The sequence below is a fragment of the Podarcis vaucheri genome (genome assembly GCF_965113315.1).
Source record: "Podarcis vaucheri genome assembly, chromosome: 8".
In the NCBI taxonomy this organism is placed as follows: Eukaryota; Metazoa; Chordata; class Lepidosauria; order Squamata; family Lacertidae; genus Podarcis; species Podarcis vaucheri.
In genome coordinates this window covers 45,609,082-45,636,335 of record NC_138766.1, presented here as the reverse complement: position 1 = coordinate 45,636,335, position 27,254 = coordinate 45,609,082, and the positions used below count along the sequence as shown (strand labels likewise).

General features: G+C 40.0%; 1 protein-coding gene across 4 annotated transcripts in view; it reads left to right on the top strand.

Annotated features, from left to right (window-relative positions):
• The window catches only part of PTPRM (protein tyrosine phosphatase receptor type M), a 415,073-nt gene that overhangs the window by 254,992 nt on the left and 132,827 nt on the right, over nucleotides 1–27,254 (top strand). For 2 of the 4 annotated variants that reach the window (XM_082235318.1, XM_082235319.1), the window contains exons 12-14: nucleotides 6,235–6,508; nucleotides 7,564–7,600; nucleotides 16,820–16,894. In XM_082235318.1, the coding sequence (XP_082091444.1) occupies nucleotides 6,235–6,508; nucleotides 7,564–7,600; nucleotides 16,820–16,894 (386 nt within the window). The remainder of the gene's footprint in view (nucleotides 1–6,234; nucleotides 6,509–7,563; nucleotides 7,601–16,819; nucleotides 16,895–27,254) is intronic. The other 2 variants (XM_082235320.1, XM_082235321.1) reach the window with 1 other exon arrangement.

Here is a 27,254-nt window from a genome sequence, read left to right as displayed (position 1 = left end):
TTGAAGCTCCCCAGGCTCTTCTGCAATCAAGATATCATATAAATAAACAAGCATTTTCCCTCCCTGGAGAAGTGAATAATTGGTCTCCCTCTCATAGAAACGCCCTTCTGGCAGCGTGCGGGGGGAAATACCTCCACCTTCCAGTGATGATCCACTCTCCTTTATAGGAGAACCATAGGGATTTCCTGTCTGTATGCATAGGAATGCTAAGGAAAGGCTTTGCTTGGATCTCTTTTTGGCAGAAAATCCCCTTTGTAAATAGTGACTTTTAAATCTTTGAAAATATTCATGTGAAACAGTTGGGCAGTCACAAAGAAGCTTAAGGGTTGCATGTAAAAAGTAGATGCCATCCCTGCACTCTCCCTCCCTCTGGACTAGGACTCTGAAAATAAATCTTATCCTAGCTACTTGAGAGTTTGTATTGGGCATTTATCTCTAGAGGCTGAAATTAAGCCATCTTTTATTTCCTCCTCCTGAAAGGCTACATGGGCATTTCTCCTTAGCTTTATTTGTGGAGTCGGTCTTTCCGTAGTCAACTAGAGGGGGAAATATTTTGGCCTCCTCGTCTCTGCTTGCCCTGTTTCAGAGATTTATAGTGCCCAGAGTTTGAATAAAGAGCATCAGCTTAATTCCAGTTGCTGCTGAATATATTACAATGCAGCTAAGAAAAAGAGCTGCAACGGATAGTACTTGCAGCATATAAGCTTTTGAAGAGTGCAAATCCTAGTTTGCAGATATACTTATTGCTGGCAACTTGTAGTAAAAAAAAATCTGTGTTTTGAAGCCCTCGGGTAATGATTATTATGGAGTCTTCCCAATTCTCTACAACTAAAATGTAATACCTAGTTTTTGGAATGTAAGTATTCCAATAAATGGCTTCAGGATGCACAAAGACAAAATGTCTTCAAGTCACAACAGCAGTCGAAACAACGCAGGCCCCCTCCACACAGGTTTTTGACAGTGTGTGTATTCAGCCACAACCACATACACTTTCAATGTATGTTTTTAACAGTTATGTTCTGCTCCTCTTCCTGCTTCAGAAATGTTCTATTCTGCCACATTATTGACTATGCACTGTCCTCCTTTGACTCCGCCCTATCCTTTGTTTGCCTTCCTCTTCATCTGATTTTATTTTTTCATCAGGGGAAGTTAGTTCCCCACTTGTGGTCTTTAGATTGAGTCATGGTGCCATATCGCCCTGCCTGGTATTCAGCAAGATTGAGCCGCAATTTGCAGAGCATTCAAAAGGAGCACAGAATCACACACTGCCCTCTCTGGTAAAAAGAGGTATTATCTAGAGTTTGTGGGGACTTTTCACCTTGTCCCGTTCCAATTCCCACTCCCAACCCCACATGTGTTGGAAAGCAGTGCTTGGAATCCTGCATTGGAGTGTTTTCTCTCCCCCAACCCTATTACCTGTCAATGCTCCTGGTTGCAACAGGTATTCACGCCATTACTGTCCATTGCTGCCTGGAAGGTGGTTCTGCTGTGATGCTATGCCTGCTCCTGGTCCCATATAATGACTCCCAGAGAAACCTGGAGAGGGAGAAAAGTGAGACAGACAGACTCTGCCCCATCTTTTCCAAACCAACAAATTGCTACTTCTAGTCCAAGTGAGTTGATAAAATGGATTAACAAGGCCAGGCTTGAATAAGCAGAAGTCTCACAAGGGAAGACAGAGAGAAACTTGCCATAGGCAGCCTTTCTCTGGCTTTTAAGGTTGCCATACTTACCGGGGGGCGGGGGGAATCAAGAGACTGTTGGGATGAAAGCTGCATTACCGGACTTAACTAAAAAAAAGTTGACACTAAAAAGATAAACAGCACAATCCATCAGGAAATTGTCCTTCTCAAGCCTCACTGAAGTCATAGCAGTGCAAGACCTTACGTTGCAGTCTTCTCATTAAGGTCACCTGGACTTTCGCAGGAGAATGCCCCACTGGATTGTGCCCAAAGAATCCTATAGTACCTTAAATGTCTGATCAGTCTATTGTGGCAAGAGCTTTTATAAATAAAAGCCTACTTCATTAGAATTGTGAGCTAGAAGGAAGATTTTTTTTAAAAGCAAAGGAACGCAATGAGACCTAAGGACAGCACAAATGCAAACGAGACTTCGTTATTTATGTTGCATGAGACATGGCAGGTGATCTGTGTTTGTTGCAAACCAAATGTGATTTTGCAAAAGCATTTGTTTCGTTGATCTGTTATTTGGGCACATTCTACCTTAGTGTGGGCTTTATTTCACATTTTAGTTAAAATGCAAAAGGTTAGGCTAATAGGCACAATGTAACTTTAGACAATGGGAAGATATGGTTAACACACTGCAGGAAAATTGAGATCTGGATCGGTGATGGGCTTTATCAAGCTTAAACCTAAAGATTTCTTTCTGGCTGGTGCTATATTATTATATATTACCAGGAAGCATTTCCAGCAGTGAGATTTACAGAAGGGTTTTAGATTATGACTGTAATTCAAAGGATCTTATAAATGTCATTAGCAAGATGATCTCATTTATTCACATTTAAAACATATAACTCATAAAATGCTGTCAGGTTATAGTTGACCCAGGTACTTACAACGTGTTAATTTACATCAAGAAGAGAGTCGTGTGTGGAAATGGGGCAGTAGACAGGATTTAGCCATTTTTCATTACCACTTGGACTTTGATAAAGGGGAACAGAAAAGAGCTTTGTGACCTTTTGGTGCTTAAATTATTAAAGAGAAAATAGGTTTGAGGTCTGGTTGCTCACAAATCTAATTTGTCTTTTAGAGTAAAGATTAAAAGATATTTGGGGTTTGAAATTGCTCTAGTCAACTAGGTTCTTTCTTTAATGTGTCAAAGGAAGAATTCAAGCATTTAGAATGAGGTGTATATGGGGTATTGTGTGTAGAATAACTAGTATGAGCTGTTCAGGATAAAACGCCCTGAAAGCCAATTGTATTTCAATAATTTGAAAGACGCATTATGAATGGATTTTACCTGTGTAATTAAGATCAGCTTTCAGACAGGTTAATAAAATAACTGGACTTGTTATTAGAGCTTGTTGGAGTAAGAATTGTGCATTTGATTTTATTCTCTTGGTTGCTAGATTGGCAACTGTGGATTTTATCCAAAAGCAGTTAGTAGCAAGTAATTTGTTGGAGGTCAGTACAGTTGCCTATATTTTGCAATGGAGACAAATAGCAACTATATCGGAGCAAAGCTATTTTACCCTGGGCTAAATGTGGAAATGTGTAATAGGCAGAGATTAACAGGACAATTCTATACTCCCATTTACACTGGTGAACTCTTACGTTGTCACGATGCTGATACAGTCATACCTCGGGTTGAAGTTGCTTCAGGTTGAGCGTTTTCAGGTTGCACTCCGCGGTGACCCAGAAGTAACAGAACACATTACTTCCAGGTTTTGCCGCATGCGCAGACGCTCAAAATGACGTCATGCGCAGAAGCGGTGAATTGCGGCACGCGCAGACGCAGGTTGCGTTCACTTCAGGATGCGAACGGGGCTCCGGAACGGATCCCATTTGTATCCAGAGGTACTTAACAGTATAACATATACGTATAACATATACATATACAGCATAATATATAACCCTAACTTCTAACAAAGAAGTTATGTTGTTTAACATCTTTATAAACGGCTTGAATTGAGGAGTGATCATCGAATTCGCAGATAACGCCAAACTGGGATGGGTAGCCAATGCTGCAGAAGACAGAATCGGAATTCAGTATGGCCTTAACTAACCTTTGTTAGTTTGGGCCCAAACTAACAAAATAAATTTCAATAGGGACAAATATAAGGTTCTACCCTTGGCCAGGAAGAACCAGCTCCAAAAATATAAGATGGGGGACAACTGGACAACTAGGGGGGCTTGGTAGACCACAAGCAGCAGCAAAAAAAAAGCTAATGCTATTCCAAGGTGGATCAACAGAAGTATAGTGTCCCAATAAAGGGAAGTCATAGTCCCGTTCTATTCTGCCTTGGTCATACCACACCTGGAGTAGTACTCTGGACACCACAATTTAAGAAGAGTATTGACAAGCTGGAATGTGTGAAAAGGAGGTTGACTGAGATGATCAAGGATCTAGAAACAAAGTATTTAGTTTTAGGCTGCATAAAAATAGACCTCTGCACAAATATGTGAACATTTAGCAAATGTGAGCACTATTTCAGATCTTCAGTGCTCTCCCGTGATTGCAGAAATCGATTTGCAGCAGGAAAGCAGATTGGTTTTCATTTATTGCTGAAATGTTCATGATTTCAGTTCTTCAAATGCACTGTGAGCAGAACATGCGAGAGTTGTTTTTTCTCATTCCAGATTTAACATCTGGTATATTGTTAACAGTTGAACAAAGTGCTTACAAGCTACAGTGCAGGAGTTCCTTTTCATGTTACCAATTGATAACCTTGAGCTGTTTATTTTGGCTTCCAGAAAGTATGCTGTGTTTCTAGATAACTAACAAGTTGCAGTCAAACTTTTTAAAAAGGACCATGTTGATTAAAATATTAAAGGGTCCATAAACAATCATAAGCTTAGTTATTAATTGATCAGATCAGGTATGCTTATTTTTATCTAGTCATCAAACCATCACAAAACCAAAGTTTAACATAATATCAATTTAGGAAAAAATAACTGAAACCCAAATATACAGCTTAAACATAAAAATCCCACTTTGCTGCAACACCAAGAAAGAATTAGACAAATAATTATGGGTGGACAGGGTGAATAAATGATTATATATTTGTTCCCAGCCCAAGAACTGAGGAAAATGTCTCCCTCTTTGCTACGTGAACATTTATAATTAAAGTCCAACTTGCAACATAGACCCACTGTCCTAAGGGCACCCACAATGCCACCAGACCTTATGCTATGGGTGATGACTCGAGTACCCTTACTCCCATAATTCCTCAGGATGACTGAGAATTAAATTATTATCTTTTCCTTACTTACCTTCTGTAATGAGTATGAGTTACTCGTGCATAAACTGGTGCCTTTCTTGGCTAATTTGCCTTGTTAAAACTTTCTGACTGCACAGCCCCTTCTCATGGTGGCTGCCTCAGTCACTGGCAGAATCCGTCAGTGGGCGTTTCTTAAATCTTTTCCAACATAAAAGTTGTTTGACACCCAGTCTCCTCCTACTCTCTCTGCGCGGAAGTCTTCTGCGCAGGGTGGGCGTGGGTAGCGGAGGACCCGTGCTCTCCCCGCTGGTGTCCGGTGAAGAGTCCTGGAGCCCTCTCGCCGATTCCCCCATCAGCCCCTCTATATCCCTGGTGTTGCGCTGATTTGCTTCCCCATCTGCGGAGCTGCCTCTCTCCCTGCTGGGCCCTTCTCCAGCATCATTTGAGAGCCTTCCCTCCGCCTCTAGCTCCGATGTCAGTTCCCTGACACCTTCATAATACAAATCAACAAAAACTGTGTTAAACTGTGAAGTAGGGGAAAATAGGGAGTCCCAAGTGTCAGTCATGGATCCACCCAAATTATTATTCAGTGCCATAAAAGGCAGCTAGCTAAAGCCCATACTAAAAAGGGAGGGGGGGTGCTGCAAAGGCAAATGGGGGGGGAATAGAGGAGGCGGAACAGCCTTAAATACCAGGCTAATCTGATCCCTCTCAATGGTCATCCCAAGTCTCTTTCCCCTAGGAAAGGGTAGGGCAAACTTGACCCCATAAAGAACGGGAGCACAATTCCCTGGCAGTTCACAACATGCACATTTTGAAACAGTTACTAACAAGTAAGTCTCTTAGACCAGCTCACTACTGCAGTATTCCTCTTATTTATTATTTTCCTGTGAATTTGACCGTCATACCATTTCATTCAAGCAAGACAAATGGCGTAAAGTAGAGTATTTATAGCCTCGTACCTACTCTCTGTTCACAAAAATATGTGTAGCACCTTTTGTTACCAATGAAACTTATATTTCTTACCTGGGAGTACTCAAAGGACATATTTCTAACCAGTTTATCTATGAAATGCTTTAACAACTTTATGGTGTATACCATTTCCTTCTGTGTATTTAAAAAGGAAGAGACATGTACTTTATAGATGCAGTTCTTGAATGATAACTTTATTTCACTCTGTTCCTTGCTTTCAAACATAACATATTTTATCGTAAATACTGGGTTATGTGATTCAAAATTACATTTTGCATACTCTAAATTAACCCAGCATTATTTTTTTGTCTTTTCTTTCTCCTCTTCCACCCTCTCCTCCTTTTCATTTTTCATTTTTTTAGTGTCTACCAAATAGTGGTTGAGGAAGAGCGTCCTCGCAGAACCAAGAAAACAACTGAAATCCTGAAATGCTATCCAGTACCAATCCACTTCCAGAATGCTTCACTTTTGAACTCTCAGTATTATTTTGCAGCCGAGTTCCCGGCCAACAGTATTCAGTCTTCTCAGACTTTTACAATTGGTGACAACAAAACCTACAGTGGCTTCTGGAACACTCCTCTTCTCCCTCATAAAAGCTATAGTATTTATTTTCAAGCTGCCAGCAGAGCCAATGGGGTAAGTTTTAGGACGTTGGTTTGAAGCAATATTCATGTGTGAATAGACCACAGGTTGTCTAATTTTGGTGCCAAATAGACAATGGAAAAAAGAAATTGAATGTTTTTCTTTGCATAGTTCTGTATTGGCCAGGCCAGTCATTCTTGGGAGGGAAATGGAGCCAGTGGGAGGAAGCACATATTTCTGTCAATGGTTAAGAGCCTAGGCAATCATTCCTTACAAAATTACTGTCATTCTGTCCTCTTTTCGATCATGCTGCTCCTATTAAATGATTTTCGCTTTTATACTTGGCTTATTCTGCTGCATTATATTAGCTTGCATTGGCTTGTGCGCCCATTTTCAGTCTTGATTGCCCTGACTTAAGACACAAGCCTTCTCTCTCTCTCTCTCTCTCTCTCTCTCTCTCTCTCTCTTAAAGAGTTTAAAAGAAATAAGTTGATGGAGCCAAAGTGAAAAGTGCATAAAAGGTCCAGCCTTTGCAGGTCGCTTTTAATCCAGCTTCTACATTCTAGAATTGTTTTCCATTTCAGGACAGACCTACCCCGAGCCCTTCAACTCTTGATAAGCTTTGGCTGTCTCCCCTGACAGCAGGGAAATGTTTTCTGCCAAATAACATAATGGCCCCTCTTTTACAGTGCACTGACAGTGCAGAAATGTGAAACACCATTGATTTTTGTTTGCTTTCTTACATTGTCTAGCATGTTGCTTGGAACTGTGTAGCTGACTGTAAAGAAAAGAAAATATCCCAAGGTCAATGTGTTGTAAAAGGAGGGGTGTGTGGAAAGTACACATATCATGTCTAATAACATCTCATTCATCTTCTAGGTTAATATTAAGTGAAGTATTGATGTTACATACCCAAGTGCATTTTCCTTTGGTTGTCCATAGCAGGGAAATACATTGACTAGTGTAGGAGGCTATTAAGCTTGAAACCAAACATGTAAAAGTTGGTCCTGATTTTAGATCTTGGCAGTATTTTAAGCAGAAGCAATGTATTATATTCTTGCTGTGGATGTAAACTAGCAAATGACCTTTTCTTTCTTTATCTGGCATAGGAAACAAAAATTGACTGCGTCAGAGTGGCCACAAAAGGTATGCTTCCATTGTGTCTTCTTAGCCTTAAATCTGTCAAATTGTGTATCATAATATACATGGCTAAATACACATATCCAATTCTGCCATTTTAACAATATTTTTAAGTATTATTTATTTAAGTATAAGAGTAAGACAATGAATGGCTGAGTTTGTTTAATTTAAAAAGGTGGTGAAAGCCTAATTTCCACTCATATTTCAATTGTCCAGCAAAAGTTTAAAAATAATTAGGAGTTTTCACATTTTTTGGTGCAGAGTAGCTATGCCTATTGGTGCTCCTAAACATTGATATAGTAGGTTGAGAAAACAATAATTATTTGTCATTCCTGTTGCTCACTCTAGGATTGCAAGAGGTTTGCTTCAGCTTCCTCTCTCAATAAGGCAGTCAGTGGTTGAAGCACAAAATTTATGGTGGTCTGATGACCTCCATTTGTGACTGTGATATAATTGTTGGGCTGTTGTAATGAATTGTATATTAGGATTGTTCGAAAGTTTCATATGCGAAATGTGATAGTCCATCTGCTTACATGGGTGGGGTGTTGGGAACACATTACACTTGTGCTCCCCTGCAGTGACTTCCTGTATTTTTCCAAGTATGATTCAAGGTGAATTGTTTAAAAGAGGAAGTTCTACTTTTGAAGCCTTTCATGGCTTGAGCCTTAGGTACCTAAGAAATGACTTCCTTTCATGTCCTCCAATGCAGTTTCCAAGCTCAGTTTCTTTCATCTGCATTCCCAGTATGACTAAGAAGTGTACAGGCACAGAGACATTATTTGTCATTGCACCCTATTTTGAAATTCCAGTAATCTTGAGTTTCAACAGAGGTCAAACCTGATCACATTCAGGAGTTTCATGATTCAGGAAGCTAATCCAAGTCTTCATCCCCTGATTTTGTGGGGCTGAATTGTGAAATGAAATACTGTTTTTAAAAAATAATTTCTTAAGTGAAGAAGAACTACCCACCATTAGTGTGGATTAGTTTCTTAAAAGAAGCTGGAAATATTTGACACAAAGCTTGATTACCACATCAATAAGAAACATAAAGTTGGATCTAGACCTACCATTCCTTAAATGGAAGCTTTCCTTCCATTTGCAGAAGGGAGTTGCATCCACAGAGATTCCTGCTTTACCAACTGGATGTTCCCACTGGTGGAAGCAGACAATCCCCACAACCACCTACAGCACCCAGCAAGCTCCAAACATAGGGGCCTACAGAGAACAAAGAGGCAAAAATTGTCTCCTTGTGTTCTGCGCATAGGAGTGTCCATGAGAGTTCCATTCTGTGCAAATTGTTGCAACCAATTATTTTAAGCAAACTTTGTAAATGAAGTCTTATGTTCAAAGATACTATAGTCTTATCAACCTCTTCATGCAAAGAGTATTCTCTTATCAGCATGATTATATTGCTTCACCTCATTTTTAAAAGAATAATATAGGTAACTATTTATTATTGGATGTTCTGCATGATGAATAAACATCCAATAGTCTACATACTGCTAGTTGTTTACTATAAAGCGTTACATCACCTCTACATCTTACCAGTTATGTTTCTTCAATCAGTATATCATTCCTGGCCAAGCAGAATTTTGTCTAACTATTGTTCTGGCACTTTAAAAATTAAAATAAAGAGGAAGAATCTTGTCCAATTTATTATATAAGGCTACACTGGTTTAATAACATCACATGGCAATCTGTGGTTTAAATATTTAAAGATTATTCTGCCATTTATTTCACTTATTTGATTGGATTAATTTTTTTACTTATTACATTTGGAAAAAAGATCATATTTTCTGCAATGAGGTAGCTACCATAGCAACAGATGACATCAAACTAGCCTCTTAGGAGAAAGGAAAGAAGGAAATTCAGCTTTTTATTTAAATTTGCAAGTTCATTTTATGTTGTGAAAGCATATTTGCCCACACTTCATAAAATCTCTGGGAAAACCATAGTATTATCAGAGACACCCACCCTGTGAGTTACTAGAAATAAGTGCTCTAAGCTGCATGTCAGGATTAAAAAGCTGCAAAACTTTCTAGGGAATCTTCTACAAATGATTATTACTAACACTGATACCTTTATGAATATATCCAGTAGATATATCAATTTAACTAACTGCTAAATATCTAGATCAGGCATAGGCAAACTCGGCCCTCCAGATGTTTTGACACTACAATTCCCATCACCCCTGACCACTGGTTAATTGGATTAAAAAGGCCACAACTTTATTGATTTTCAGATGTAGGCAAACCTTGGCCTAGGCATTGGGCATGTATCCCTCTCAGCCCCCTGACGGTAAACTGAGGGATGACAGGGCCTGGCTGGGTGGAAGGGTCCATCCCAAAACACATGTTTACACAAATGGGCCAACCCAAATGCTAGGTCAGCAGATAGACTGCCCAAGGCCTAAACCACCAAAGTCATGACTAGTGCTACAGGGAAGGTGAAACCTTGCAATTGGAAAATTCCTTCCTAGCAAAGAACTGCAGTGGGGTTTTTTTTTTAAAAAAAAAAACATAGCAAAGCCCTCTAAACTGGAAAGTAAAGGGTTAGAAGATAAACAGAAAGACAACAGCAGTGCTAAAGGGTGGGCAGGGTGGGGCCGACAGCCCCGTCAGCCCTATTATATGCTTGGGGTGCGGACCTGAGTGGAGCCTGCAAAGCCCAGGCCACCATGGATAGGCTTAGTTCAAATGGGGTTGACAGTGCCCACAATGCTCCACAGTGGCCAGGGATGAAATCCCAATGGTTGGGGCCACGTGGCGAGGCTCTAGGGGCAATGGAGGTGCCACAGCAGGCCACAACCACCACTTACCATGGAAGAGGGGTAAGCAGCCATTAGCTTAGATTGGCATATTAGATTAAGCTAAACTTTCACAGTATTTCTGCCTATCAAAAAAAGAGGCAGAAACATTGACATGACAAGTCATGACAAGTAGTGGAATGTACACGTTAAAAGCATGGAACGTTACATAGCTTACAGTGGAAGAGCAATATGTGGGCAGCAACTAAATATCCCAGGGAGACGCACAGACTTAAAATGGTGTCAGAGACCTGCTTTGGGTGCCCCAAAGGTAAGAAGCATTGAAATACAAGTTGAGTTGTATCTCAGATTATCAAATATTTGCATATTTGTAAAAACAGAACAAAAAAAAAACCCCACCAAGTCTAGTTGCTCTCATATCAACAAAGAGACAAGTGGAGGTTTCTAGATTAGTAAATAGGGATTCAGTGTGTAGTAAGGCAGGTAGCAAGTGATGCCAAATGTGAAAACAGCAGCTTGTCTGGAAGCTGCTCTGACGGACAGATGGAATATAGCAGAACCCACCTTTCAGGTGTTCCTAAGGAGGCAGTTATAAGTGGTACTGCATTCTCCACACCTCCCAGTTGCAGTGTTGTAATTGATGGTTGTGCCTACTAAGCAGCCCAGGTTTGAATCTCATTTTGTCTAATGAAAGCATCTCCATCTCTTGTTGAAAGTGAGCATTTGTCAATCTTAATTAGTGAGCTGTATTGTTATATCATAGGTTGAATTTGAGAAAGTCAGAAATAAAAGTATTGGAATCAGGAGACAATTCACCAGTTGAGCTTTCTACACACAAACTCTGGTATTAGCTTTCTTTGCTTTCTGGTTAGCAGCTGACTCCCGAGTTGAGAGAGGTGTTTATTATGTAGAGCAGCACAAGGACAATGATGACAATTAAAGTGAGTCAACAATTGGAAAGTGTTTATTTGAATGTGCAAATAATTTAATGTTTATAACCACTAATTTCAGTGCCAGTGCCCATTTCTGTATCTCTTCATAGTTTCCTACTGAGGCAGTCAATCATGCAACAAAAGGGTAGACAAATGGACAGGAAAAAATCCCACTCATTAAATATATTATGAGGGATAGATACCTTTGCAACCACCAGAAATACAGTTGCTGTGTGAGCTAGAGTGTATCTGAAGACGTACACCTCTGTAAACCTCTACTTTGTAACTTGCATAGTCTGAACAACCTGACCCCTAAATTGTTATGGGTATGCTGAGCAGCATCTCAGGCACAAGCAGCACTCGGGACATGCAAGATTTTTCCAAGCATCAAAAGGAAGTGTGTAGGCTTAAACTGGAGATGAGCAGGTGGAAACGTCAGACATGCCCTCTGCCCTCTCATCTTCCCATGTTGATCAGGAAGGTCTAAAGGGCACTTGGAAAGTGTTGATCACCTTTCCTACCTGGGCAGTTATATTTCCACAAGAGCCAACATCAGTGACGAAATCCAAGCATCTACTGAGCTCTGCAAGTGCAGCTTTCTCTCGATTGAAGCTCAGAGTGTTTGAGGATGGGGACATTCACAGGAAAACCAAAATGCTTGTTTACAAAGCTATTGTACTACCAACTTTACTATACGCTTGTGAAACATGAACTACTTATAAATGCCATCTCCAACTCCTTGAAAGATTCTATCAGTTGTGTCTCTGAAAAATTTTACACGTCACTTGGGAAGGCAGGTGAACTAATGCCAGTGTACTGGAAGAAGCAAAGATCACCAGTGTTGAAGCAATGATTCTTCAACATCAACTTTGTTGGACTGGTCATGTTGTTCGGATGTATTGATTATCGTCTTCCAAAGTAACTACTCTATTCCCAGAATCTCTCAAGACAATTTTTAAAAAAATGTAACATAAGCACTGATAACTGGGAAACACTGGCCTGCAAGCGCTCCAACTGGAGACCAGCCTTTACCAAAGGTGTCATGGGCGTAAAGGAGAAACATGCTGCAAACCCTCACCGTGATCAACTCCCGCCTGGAAACCTTATGTTCCCACTGTGGAAGGGCGTATGGATCTAGAATTGGCCTCCACAGTCATTTACAGACTCACTGTTAAGACCGTGTTCATGGAAGACAATCTTACTCGACTATGAGTAATCGCCAAAGAAGAAAGGGCAGTTAATGAAAGGCATCCAATGAGACCTTTCCAGCCTTGCTGTGAGAGAAATGCAGTGAGGCAGCAAGCAGGTTTGAGAGTTTGGAAAGGCATGTTACAAAGTGATATTGCCAGGAATACAATAGTGTCAAAGGTGTGTGGAATTGGGCTCCAAAGAAACCAACCTGTTTTCCAATTTTATTTTATTTTATTGGAGATTAGCTTCGTTTGCTGAGCACAGCTGAGGGGCATTTGTGTTTTCCAGTCAGTAGTTTTCATACTTACTTATCAATGTTCAAACACAAAGGTGATGTCTAAGCTATTGTGCCAGGAAAGCATGCATCCATGGGAGTGTTTGTGGATAGGGAAGGTGAAGGTGAAGGTGCATTTGACAAGAAACACACACACACACACACACTCTTAGAAAGAATAAACTGTTATAGGGAAGAGGAAGGGGATTAGTTTTCCATCCATGTCATTGGGTCCTCCCTGCAGAAAGTGAATGGTGAAATGCATTTTGACAGGAAAGACTTCCTGACTAGAATTGCTTGGAATATTACTTTTCTTCCCCACTGCAGATTTTATACCCCTTTCATAAAATAAACTACTCAGTTCTCTCTCTCTCTCTCTCTCTCTCTCTCTCTCTCTCTCTCTCTCTCCTCCCTGTGGGTGTGCAATGGTTTCCTACAGCAAAAACTAAAATTTCATACTTCAGACCCACATTTCATATACTGTGAGGCTTGCACAAAAAATAAAAAGAAATGGCAGTATGCTGTTGAGTATGAAGCTAACATATTCTTCAGCGCTGTCCTATTTTGTATAGAAGTACTTTCTGAGAACATGCTGTATCACAATATAACTAGACACAGGGGCGTAGGAAGGGGGTGCGGTCCTCCCCGGGTGTCATCCCTGAGGGGGTGTCAAAATGGCACACCGTGGTGGTGGCACTTACCGCGGGGCCTGGCCTGCAGCGTGCCCAAACCACACGTCTCTGCTGTTTCGGGCAGCATGGGGCTTGTGTCCGCCAGGTGGACTTGGTGGGCAGCTCGCCGCGCCGCCGCCCTGGGTGGATCGCCACTGCACCCTCCCCTGGGCGGATCACTGCAGCGCCCCCGTGCACGGATTGCCCCGCCTCCATGGGCAGATCACCCTGCCCCCACCCACCACTCCGGGTGCTGGAGCAGCTAGCTACGCCCCTGATTAGACATATAACTGACAGATTGGAGCCATGTGTGGCCTTAGGTCAGCATTTTGTTTCCTTTTTCCTTTTGGTGTGCATAAACATCCATACTGTATAATAGACAGAACAATCCTAAGTATAAGAAGCCAGCAGCCCTTAAAGTGCTTTAACTTTAACTGGCGTAAATTGTCTCATTCCAAACTCTGTCTGGGAGCAAGGGCTTCTCCTGGCTAAGCTAGCCTGATCTTGGCAGAGGGAAAGCAAGCATTTAAAATAAGAGTTGGGCGTACACCATCCTTTTTACTATTGTAAGCGCCACTGGGTTGTCATATCACATGACCAAGCTGAGCCGAGTTTGGCTCTAGCATAAGTCTCCATTCCTGGCCCCATCCCTGCCACTCCTGCTGTATGCCCACTTTTGGAGGCTTACTCCACCATAAGATCGTGGTTCTGTCAGCTGAACAGTGTGTCTCTTTCTGAGCCCGGATGTTGGGCTTATGCTGGTGTAGTCTGGCTGTGCTGGGAACTCTATCACTAAGCCAGAGTTCTACCAGATCCTCTTTCCCTCGTCCATGTGGATGTCCAGTTACTGCCCTCTCAGACATCATAACATTGTGGTCAAGCAGGAGGCAGATGGATGCCAACAGCAACAACCAAACTTTGCAAACTACTACTGATCTTGACTCTTAGGTCTGTATCTCCATCATAGACACCATCATTCTGAACCAATATAATGCTAGTTAAATACCAAATAAAATATTCATGGAAATAGTAGTCAGGTTTCTTTTTGGGGTTAGTGGTGGAGAAACCTGTCGGAAATGTCCAAATGTTCAATTTCTAAAGTTATGAGATATTTTTCTATCCAGCTCCCACAAATTATACTACTTCAGCCTATGTCTACGTTTTCTACAATTCTCTTTTTCAGCTCACAGGTGACTATTGTTTTAATCTTGGAAAGTATCAGTTGTAGAAGAAAAGGGTTATTATTCTATTTATATCTTGTAGCAACAGTACTGTAACAGTTACTAACAACATAGTGCTTCAGAGTTGCATGGAGATATTTCAAAATATTATGCAGCAGCAGTTTTGAGCTTAATTGTCTGCAGATGGTGGATAATCTCCTTTCCTCACTCATTGCCACATATCTAACTGCAACCAGGCTGTTCTGTGTAATTTACAAGCTTTCATATGATTCTTTCACACAATTTTCAGTGGGTTTTTTCTTTTCTCCACTTCCCAGATGTTATATGCTGGAACTGACCTTTTAAAAGTTGTTTTATTTCCCCACCTTACCGTAACGTATATAACAAGGTTAATAATTTAGTGGCAATTATTTGTAGAATGGGGAGGGGAGAAATGTTAAACAAATAAGACCGTGTTCATAATAATTTTAAAATATTTTCTCCATTCTTGTGTTCATGAAAGGAGACATGCTTACTATGATCTCATGCAATAAACATTAATCAATATGTAGTCAAATTTAAGGAGCACATGTAACCTGTGGGAGAAGTCGTAACAAGATTCAATTGGAGCTTCATATTTTGGGATGGTTCTAACAGTGACTCTTGTGAGTCACTCCTGTATCTGAAGATGCTAATAAGAAGTATCTTATTAGCATGAATAATGTGCAGATGACCCTTAAATCAAAACATTTAGCGTCTTTTTAAACTTTTATTTTTATTGGTTTTTTTCATGTATAGAAATTACAGCCACAAATGAAACTTCAGTAAAAATCATACACATTGTGATTTAAACAGAAAAAAACACAATTAAAATATGAAGAGATTAAAAGCTAAAATGCTCACAAGATACAATGCAAATTTAAGGAAATGGCGGGGAAATTCAAGTATTTCATTGCTGACTGTAAAACACCCATTTTATTTTAATATGTTCAGTAAATGGACCCAAGTTTGCACATCAGGGTTTGTTAACTCTTTTGTAATCTAATTGGAAAGGTTAATTTCTTCTAACCAAGATGACACCCTAGAAAGAGCAGGGATTTCCACTGTTTATCTATCTCCATCCATCCAGGCAGTAAAGGTATGTTATTTCCCCCATCAGGCTTTCAGTACTAATGCACTAGTCAGCTAGCCCCACCCCAGAGGCTGGTGTACATGTTGGCTACACATCCCAGTGTTGTGATATCCAGCTAGGTTATACTTAGAGCAGGTCCATTGTAATGAATGAACTTAGCTCTGTGTTGAGTGACTAATGCTGGATATCACCCCAAATCAACAGATTTTTCAGAAATTTATTTGTGGGATAAGTAACATTGAACATGGGTTGAAGACAAGATAAGTCGAAGCTGGTGCAGTCACTAGTGGTTTTTTGTTTGTTTGTTCATTTGTTTATTTGAACCAAATGTTGTGTAAAACTCAGGAAGCATCACAGAATATTTAAGGACTGGTTCACATTGCTAAATTCCTCCATGTAGTTGTGAATATCGGGGTGGACTGTGATCCCCTCATAAGTCTCTGTGTGATTTGTAATATATTAGCAAGCATTTGATTTCTGATTGTTCAACAATAACAATAAAGTGCCCCCTCCCTATATATAAGGCTGCTAACCTAAAGAAAGGTTGGGGTAACAAAAATCGAATTTCATGTGGAAGAACTGTGAACTCAAAGTCAGTTCTGGTGCTTAAAACAAATTCCTGTGTTCAGCAGGTGCTCCGAGTTCTGTAATTCTGTCTTTTTTCACCTCCTTCCAGTTGATAGATCTTGGGCTTCAAGTAAAGCACAAAGTAGAGTCTGATCCTGAAGTCTGACATACTCTGGTGAATGTAGAACTGAATGGAGAAATTTTAGTCAAGACCAAACATTGCTGGTGGTTAGCCTGTAGCCATCCCTGGTGGTTCTGCTTTTTCCAGCAGCCATCCTAATATAAATGGCTGCCAGCTCACCTGCACACAGTTAAGTTCACATTAACTTTTATTCAGATTTGTAAACAATCACATGAAGGAATTTATCAATGTAAGTCACTCCTAACCATTTTTTTCCCTCCCTTTCTTTCTTTAAATTTCTAAGGAATTGAAACAATAACATCTGAACAAGTTGTTTCTTGCTAGCTTAGCTTCAGTCTGGCTTTTTTTTCCCTCATGCATGCTGACCTGGAAATCTTCCTTTGCCTTAGCTGCGATAATCGTGACTCAGCTTACAACACCATACATTCGCATCGCCCCTGCTGCAGGCGACGACCAACTAACAGGTCAGACACTCAAGTATAGACAAGTCATCTTACCCATTTCCATCTCGCTTTTCGGGCTTGTTTTCCTCCACATTCTCATCATTCTTTGCTTGTAGCTGGTTTACCACAATGTAGACCTTTTTGAGGTTCAGCTCTACATTTGTTTAGCAATTTGCTGGATACCAAATGTTTGGCACCTATATCCAAGTGTGCCAAACAAATTCGCTGCATGTTTCATTTGTGTGTTTGAGCACTGGGATCATCCCTTTTGAGCCTAATGTCACAAATACTTTGTCTGTCCTAACATTCCAGCAGCTAACATATTGTTCAGGATTCAATTATATACACAAAGTATTCAGATGTATAATTTTTTTTTCTGAATTTTTGTAACAAGATACATGAGTAGTAAACAAACATCTACTTTATGAATTCTAGGATCAGGCAACATTTTCTCACATGAAAAGTTTTTTTTTAAAATTCCACTAACAGCCTGAATGTAGTTAATGTACTATTAAACATACATAGAATTAAATAAATATTTATTTACATCCAGATTCTAAAAAGAAAATGGTACTGTTCAATCTACATATTTTAAACTTATATAAATTAATTTTACTGGAAGTTTCTCTTGTTGAGAATTTAGCAAAAAAAATTAAAAAATTAAAACTTGTCTCTAAGGGACTAGAGATGGATAACCTGTGGCTTTCCAAGTTTTGTTTGACTATAGCTAACATCACACTGGCAAGGGTTGATGGGAGTTTGATTTCAACATCTATTGCACCACATATTCCTACCCCTATTGTATTCAACAAGCATTCACAGATGTTTGTGAGAATTGCAAGGTGCTGCATTCTCAGGGATAAAAAGTTTGTTCAATAGGGATGTAATGTTCCTATTCCCTTATTTATGTGGAGTGTTCTACCCCATGGTGACCGATATTCATGGAATCCATGTATCCACAGTTTCCAAATACAGTGGTGCCCCGCAAGACGAATGCCTCGCAATACAAAAAACTCGCTAGACGAAAGTTTTTTCCGTTCACGATTTGCCTCGCAAGACGAATTTCCCCTATGGGCTTGCTTCGCAAGACGAAAACGTCTTGCAACTTTTTTTCTTTGACTAAAAACAAAGACATGTTTTGTTTATAAAGTTAATTTATTTTCCCTTGAATTTTTGAACTGCTCTTTACAGTATGTGTGACTTTAAAGAGCAGTTAATAAACTGTTGTTGTACCAAATTTGGCTTTGTTTGGACTTTTTTTGACCATAGGAACGCATTAATTGATTTTCAATGCATTCCTATGGGATTTCGTGCTTCGCAAGACGAAAAATTCGCTAGACGACAAAAATTGCGGAACGAATTAATTTCATCTTGCGGGGCACCACTGTAACTTGTGCATGAGCATCCATACATTCTTCTTTCTGAAAAAGCTGGTGGTGCTTCTTAGTGCTTTCTTGGGTAACAAATTGCACATCCAACTGCCAGTCTTGGAAAGTTTGATGATAATTAAACATCATCTAGTTCCTACAGAAATGTTGCAAAGAATTGTCAAACTGACAACATTTTCTCCCCATCTCTGCAACAAGTCCCAATGAGTCCATTCATTGAAGAAGTGAAGTTCGTAAGGAATTTGGGGCCCCTTATCAGTTTATATCTACTGTGAACAGGCTTTTCCAGTTTAACAAGCCCATTTGCAGCAGGGACTAGATAGGGCATATCTTTGCTTAGATTTAAAAAGTTGTGCAAAAGCTGCAAAGCCTCTTCACCACAGCAGTGAAACAGATAATGGGTTTAAAACTCCATGTCAGTATTTCATCTATGGTTAAAATGTTTCTCTAGACTTGGTGCCAGGCATGGGAAGAAGCTTGTCGTTTTCAGCACAGCTTGTTGCAGCCTTTGTACAAAATGTTTGCTAGGTTATGCATGTCCAGCTACATCTAATTCCCCCCCCCCACTCTGAGAAGCTTTAACAAGAGTTTATGTATCCAGTTGTCAATATTTCCCTCCTTGATGGAATTGAACATGGGGGTGATTGAAGATATGTAAGGCCAATGGGATACATATCCTCACCTGCAGAACTACATTATTCACAACAGAAATAAAACATGGTAGATTACCACAACATTTCTAGTTGAACCACAATATCTCCAGTTCTTTGGAATATAAAATATGCTGCACTGCAAGACAGGAGCTAGACCTGTCCCTTCATTATACTTAACACCTCCAAAAGTGTCAGTATTACATAAAGTGAATCTCAATATTTATATTAAGAACAGCAGAGAAATGTATTCATTTGCTTGGTATGTGGAGATATTCACTTGTTGGCTTGTAAAACGTGGTTTTCGTTGTGGTATTTTTGTGCTAAAGAAGTAATAAAATGCTGGGTTGGATAAGACGCCCGTTGATTCTTACACCCTTTATGCATCACATATTTTGGATCAAATAAAACATGGTATCCCCCTGATTCAAAGCAAAAAATAAAATGGTACTATCCTTGGGGTGTTCCATTGCCAGGTGGAAAGTCCAACCTGCCCTACCACAGTGCTTCTGCAAACCATGCGCATTCCCCATAAAATGCTCTGTCTGCAAGTAGCATGCGAGGCTACTCTTCCTTTCAGCAAATCTTTTCCCCTCTTGTATTTTAAAATAGTGAATTTTCTGCTTGAAGAGGCAGACAGTAGTTGCTAAGCACCTTTAGTGAAACATGATCTAAATTAGTACCACACGGTTTGTTGCTGAGGCAGCTCTCCAGCTCTGTCAGCTAAACAGATGAATGGTTAGCTGAAACTAGCAGAATTGATTAACAAATGCATATATAATATCTCTGAGAATGAATCCAAAATCCACATGCTTTTGCAGTAACAGCTTTACATTTTTCTTGTAAGTGACAGCAGACTTGAAACCACTAACTCACAAGTGATGTGTAATATTTGCCTGGACTTTCCTTGTGTTAACAATGTATGCTTTAGTTAGGCAACATCACCCATTAGCCAGCTAAACCAAAGAGCTGAAGTATATAGTACTGTTGACATCTGTAGAATCTACTCATCTGTTGTATCATGAGAATCACTTTTGTCATTGCTACTCAAGATAGTTTGGGGATGATCTACCCTACATGGTGATAAATGATTATATTTCCTGCCTGCTTTTATTTCTTGTATATTCATTCCATGTATAACAGTGATGACCAAACTTGGCCCTCCAGCTGTTTTGGGACTACAACTCCCATCATCCCTAGCTAACAGGACCAGTGGTCAGGGATGATGGGAATTGTAGTCCCAAAACAGCTGGAGGGCCAAGTTTGGCCATCACTGATGTATAATAATCAGAGCCTATGTTCCAGTTGTGGCTATTTTTTCATCATGTTCTTGTTTTTCTTATTTATATCTGGATCCAACAATTTAAATTCTTCTGGGCACTTTTCTCTCAGAGCACCTCCATATCTCACATTTGATCATGTTGGCCTTCTGTATACTAATACTTCTGACAACAGTAAACACATAAAGTCAGAATGACAACTGTCTACTCTTTTATATGTTCATATGTTGGGGAGCCACAGCCTAATCAGAATTCTTAAGAGCATACACACTGGTGTTTAATCATGTGTTGTTCACACTTAGCAGATACTCTTAGAAAACACAACCGCTATGTAAAGTGCAGAGCTCTTCTCAATTGTAGTATCTCAGCCAAGTTAGACAAAGACTGCTGACTGACAGCCCTCATCAGTTGCAAGGCTTCTCTTTGTCACCAACCTTATTGCCAGTATATCGGCTTCGATTAGAGCTCCAGCATTTGTTACACTGATAGTTCAAAGATTCTGTTTCTCCCCATTCTGCGGAGCAGAATGTAAAGTGAATGGAAAATGCTCTCCTTTCTGCAACACCAGCTGAATGCATTTTAATAGGCTCCAGTGTCACTTGTGATTTATGGCCCCTTTTTGTTCTTTTATGTGTTATATTTGTCATTTTTTCTGTGGCAGTTTCATCTATAAAACAGTATTGTTACAAGAAAATGTTAAGAGGATATACGTAGAATTGCCACAGGAGCTGCTCCTTTTAAGCACCCCCCTTCCCCTCTGACCCCATCTGCAGGAGCTTCTCCCACCTGCTTTATTTTTGCAGCAAAAACATGGGGTCACATAGGCAGTATTCTCTCTGAATGGGAATACATACACTTTAAGCATGTCTGTCAATGTGCAGCAGAAATAAATAGCTACATTAAGTGAATAATTTAGGATAATAGGAACAGAGCATCTTCTCCTGATGGTGACAGACTCCATAAATACTAAAAGACAGCAAAAGGAACAAACCTGTTCCAATTGTATGCAAATAGTGAAGTGATAAGGAATCTTTTCAGTGGTATATTTAGACTGCTCTATCAGTATTTTGAAAAAGGAGCTAGATATTTAATCACAATTACAATAAGAACCAGTGGTCAAGAGTTCCAAAACTGAATTCCGTCCTTTTTGATTGTTGTTCTGATTACTGATGCAGCACGAGCTGCAATTACAGAGCTGTTGCCAAGATGGTTGCTGCTTGTTCCATGTCACTGTTAATTATTTCTACGTGTTGCTTTGTTGTTATCATATTTTTAGACTGTACATTGCCTTTTTACTGAAGTGTGTCTTTTTAATAACTGTTGGTAGTTGATCTATTTTGAATTAATAGAGAGGATGAAAACCTAAAGTTGATTCTATCTTTGGAAGATTACTGGCGCTCAAGTAAAGGCCACATTGTAAGCAAAAAAAATCAAACCCACTTTGTAACCTGAGGAAAAAATTATACAACTGTGCTAATTGTCTCTGTGTGCACCTCAACACTGTTTTAGAAGCTTCAGAAGAGATTATTATTATAAGTGTAGAAATTCTATTTATGGTTCAGACCTTCAGGTATCACCTTACAATCATTGTAAAACAAAGTGAATCTGAGTTTTCTTCAAGAAATAAAATGCAATATATGTATACTGTGGGCTGTTTAACTATGAATGTCACTCATTAAGACAAGATTCCAAAAACTGGTTTTTGAACAGTGGTTCATCCATCATTCACAGAACTGAAACGGACAGTTTTACTCCATTTGATTCTCACCACTGTCATGCTCTGTGAACTAACTTTTGCTGCAAGAAAACTGCTTTTCTGAATGCACCCTACATTTTTGCTAGTTCGATGTTAGCTATGATGTCTGTGTGGAAGTCAAAAGCATACTAGCATAAGTTTCTTGGCTGTCTGTTTTCCTTCCTGCCTAATGATTGGGAACTGTTCTATGCAAATGGTAATCTAGTGCAACAAATTCCAGTGCACAGCCAGTTTCCATGGGCTTATGAAAGCTGGTTGTGTTCCTTTGCTTTGAGACACAGGAAATGACTATTCATTCAAGTATTTCCAGCTCAAAACTGATTTCAAATTACATATGAAAATCTGATCAAACCATTTCGGTATAATTGCCCATAAGATCTATGCTTTTAAAAAGTTGAACTATTTTAATTCAGGAAAGTAATTCAGAGATAGCTTAAGCCAATGAATATCTAGAGCACACTTCATTAGATGCATGAAATGTTGTCCTGAGTTACTGGTTTTAATATGCACACATACAAACACAAACATCCCAGTGTGGGAGGGAGGATTGTAATCAGTAGAACTAAAAGGCCATGACATTTCTGTGCAAAGTTAAAATGTATACAAGATAAGAACAGTGAGCATTCACAGCAACCATAATTAGTGATAATACAATCATCCTAGCTTTTTATGCTAATTTAACACCTGTAGTGGGGACATGAAAAAACCTTGGTTCCAATTAAGTTTTAAATAAATACAATTACACATAGCTAAACTCTAGTTTGGCACTTTGATGCTGGAATTTCCTCATTTGAAATTCTTTGGCTGAAGAATGATGACCCTTTGGTCAGCAGCAGTATGTCATAAGAGACTGAAATGTTCTCCCTTTAGTTTCTGAATGTCCAGTTATTTCATTCTGTAGAGAGTAGAGACTGACATTGTCTGTTCTATGTAGACAGAAGCTAGACATAGTTGGCAGGTAATGGCATATATCATGTCAGAGGAGGCTATTGTGTCATATAATATCATTGTATGAGTAGATATGGGGAAAGAGTTAGGGTCTGGGTTTGTAGCATTACTTTGTTCCACCTCAGACAATGATTCAAAATTGAAATAAAACTGTGCCACAAATGCCATTTTAGCTCATTATTATGGATAAGTTTTTTAAAAGTTAATTGAGGAAATGTGAGTTTCCATGGGCACAGCAGTGCAGTTTCTATCAAATGTGAAAAGTTTGTGCCATCTGTGTGGTATAGGCTGGCACTCAGTCTCATTTTAAAAATGTCAGCTTCATTAGCAATTGCAAACACAAGAATAAAAATATGAGCTAATGTCTCAAAAAATGCATGGCCTGAAATTAATTTTAGAAACAATGATATATCTGATACTAATTTCAAAAGCCAATGGTATTTAAGTTACTAAAATAACTTAAGAAAAATATTTTTTTGTATATAGAAAATAAAACCATTACTTTACATCTCTCCCTTCATAGAGAACATACACATATAAACAAGACATGAAACAAAATTTGAATTTCTGGTCTTTGTGGTGCTGGACAAGGAGGTTGTCAAGTCAAAATTTCAAAATGCTTAGGTAGATATAAATGAGAGGTCCTATTGTACTCTATGGAGCAAGACTGTTTTGAAATGGAGGAATGCAATGAGGGTTTGTCTGTCCTTTTAAACAAGAGAGATACAGCTTTAACAACAACAGATGCATAGCCCTTTAATAACAGAGGGTATTGCCTTCCACAGTAACTTGACAACTGATGTGTGTGTTAAGCAGTGTGTGTGTGTGTGCAACATACACAATTTAAAGCTGGACTGAAAAAGCTATACTTTTTCTGTGAATGTGTATTACTGTTGTCTTGTATTGCCAAGACAAAATGCATCCAGAGAGAGGTGTGGCTCCTCCTTTTCATTTTCCCCATACTACTTTGCTACTAAAGGATGTGAAACTTGACCCACTGCCTCCTCGGTTAGGGCCGGTACCCTCAGCTAGGCATCAGTGTCCTGGGCCCAATGGAGACATCTTGGCAGCACTGATTAGAGAGGGAGGAGAAATGGGACAAAAGTGCAGAATTGGATCCTAAGGAGGGGTCCAGCTCTTTGGGAAGCACTGATGAGATGCTGGGGAGCAGCCAAGTGGGTTGTCAGAGTAGAAGCATTGACATTGGATACCCCAACCGCCACAATAGAACCATCTGACTTGCCTAAGGTGCCGCCTCCTGCCAATGAAGTGAGGCTAGAACAGACAGTGAGCTGGCCATGTCAACTCTGCCTCCATTGCCAAGGACATGGCATCAACTATGTCAGCACGTGCAGACTCGTCCTACTCGTAGGAGTACCTCCTTGCTTGTTCAGTCCTCAGGCTCAGGAAAACGACAGTGCAAATGACTATTCCTGCCCTGCTCTTCAGAAGAAGAGCCCGGGGGCATGTCAGGTGTTGTGACAAGGCCTTAACTTATGACTAGCCATGTAACATAGAGCTCTGCTTCTCAACCACGTAGACTGTAACTTGATCTGTGTTTGGGTGCTGTAGTGAATTCTGGAATAAAGCCTTCAATAATAATAACGAGTTGAGAGTCCAAGTACTGAGTTCATGAGTCAAGTCAGGGTCAGGACAGCAGAGGATTTTCAAGGGGCTTTTTAATACTCCTTGAAAATCCCCTGACAGCAAAAATCAGACCTTGTGAACATTTGGTGCAGCACTATTGACTTGATGTTGGCCTTGGCCTGATTCATATCTTTTCCAAGTATCCTGTCCTGCCTTTTGACTCATCTGAGCCCTCTGCTCAGACTTCATTACTTTGTTTCCAACTTCATCTAATCCCAGCCACCCTCTCCTAGGAATGCCCTTTGACAGCAGTATTTATCTGGTGACTGACAGGCCTTTGGCCTCTGCCACAAGATCCTGGCTGTATCTAGCATGGGGGGATGGAATCAAGAAAGACATTCTAAAACAAAGCTTCAGTATCTTTAGTAACCCATGCCTCTCTGGGATAAACTGGAATTCTTTCTGAACTTACTGCTTGGGGGAAGGCGGTGGGGTGCATAGCAACCCAGCATTAGCAAGGAGACACACAGAAAAGCATTAACTAAGACGCACCAGTATTTTTCAAATAAAACTGCAGCAAACATGGGGCATTATTCTTTTGCTCAGGGAAACAGATTTTTAAGAGAAATTTCCTGTTCTTTTTAAATGATCTTTATTAATTTTCCAAATAAAAGTTATACAAAATTCTGTAAAATGCAGAGTTTGATGACAGTATACATAGTCCATATACAATTATAGATTGGTTTTATTATATGCCTGTTTGGGTTTGACAACAGACACTTTGACATTTTCAGCAATAGGGCGAATTTTTACATTCTTTTTAAACATTTAGCAGAAGTCACTATAATGTAATAGGGTATTGGTCTTGGATTGAAAACACCCAGTTTCAAATTGCTGTTTACCCCTGAAACTCACTGAGTGACTTTGGGTCAGTTATTCAGCCTTCATACATCAATTTTGCTATGATAAAAAAAATAGAACAGGAAAACTGTGTGTGATTAGTGTGTCAGCTCAGAACCAAAAGGTAGCAGTAAAGATAGCATCTCGACATATTTCTAACTCTGGTCTTATTTCATACATTTAAAAAAAATCATCTGAGTTTGTAAACACTTTGAATATTACTCTGTTAATGCCAGTGCACATAGTCCATTCATCCAATATTCCAGACTATGACTGAGTGTGGGTTACACCAGCCCTGCAAAGCACCACAGTGTTGCTGTAACCATTTTGTTGAAGGGAGGGAGAAGGAAATGAATGACAACCTTGCAGTGTAGTCCAGCATTTGGACTAGGGAAATGCAGTGGGGAGGGAATGCAGTGATGTTGGTTGTAGCTCCAGTACAGTTAGGTGCTGGAGAAGGTGAAGAGAGCCAGGGAAAGAGCAGCTCCCTCCCTGGCTTCTGGAACACTGCTATGTCAGCTTCCCAGATTCCCACCTATTCCCACAAGGCACAAGGGAACTTGACGAAGTAATTTTCCCAGGGCACCTGAATCCTTAGCGTGGACATGAGGTGCCCTGGAAACAGCATGTCCCAAAGCTCCTTCTGTTCAAAATGTGGAAAACAAGCTGAGGATTCAGACTGAAAACCAGTGTGGCATAGAGGTTCCAGTATCAGGCTTAGGACCAGGGAGAATAGAGTTGAAATCCCAATTCAGCCAATTCACTGGATTGCTTGCTCTCAGTCTAATCCACCTCACAGGTTGATGTGAGGATAAAATGGGAGGAAAGTACACAACTCTGAACTCCTTGGAGAAAGGGTGGGATAAAAATACAACAAAGACATAAATAAAATAAGTATCCAGGCATCTTGGGAAAACGACATTTTCTAGAGGTATACTTCTTCATATTTCAATATGAACAAGAGAAGAACACTCAGGAGACATGTTACTGTTTGATATTGTGAGTATTCATTATGACGTAGCCAAGTTCATACTCTAAACCAGCTAGATTTGGTGGCATCACTAATCGTAATTGTAACCACATAAGTGGAAAGCCAACACACTTTTAAAGCAACAATGACTGAAATTCAAGCCATATCCATTTTTTTAAAAAAGGAATAATAAAACCAGCACAAAGCATTATATTAAGCAGATCAAGAATGAATGGTAGTTACTTTTTGGTGGGTATGCAGATGTGCTGTTTCATCATCTTTATGCTTCTGTAAGTTGTTTATTTTGTTGGCATCCAGATCAACCAAACTAAAAAATCAGAACTGTCAGAATCCTTAATCTGATTTACAGTTTGTTAACAGCTTCCATAATACTACTCTGCTCTTGCCAGGGGTTTTTTCTCTCCAAGATTTTAAGGTGGTGTTGGCATAGGGCTCATTCTGGCTACTGCTCTCCTGGGCCATCTGGCTGTGAGTAATGCGTGCTGATCCAGTTCAGTGGGTGCTCTTGCATCTTGCCCTTTCAAGGGCTTGAGGTGAACTCAGATGCATTTGGCTCTCACAATCTCTATAGTAGGTTTAGAGACTGTTTTTGCTTCCAATGACTAGATGTGGAGGAGTTTGGAGTTTGGATTTAATATCCCGCCTTTCACTCCCCTTCAGGAGTCTCAAAGCGGCTAACATTCTCCTTCCCCTTCCTCCCCCACAACAAACACTCTGTGAGGTGAGTGGGGCTGAGAGACTTCAGAGAAGTGTGACTGGCCCAAGGTCACCCAGCAGCTGCATGTGGAGGAGCGGGGACGCGAACCTGGTTCCCCAGATTACAAGACAGGGATAGAATACTCCCCCCCTCACACAATCACACATCCTTTCTCTCACACCCA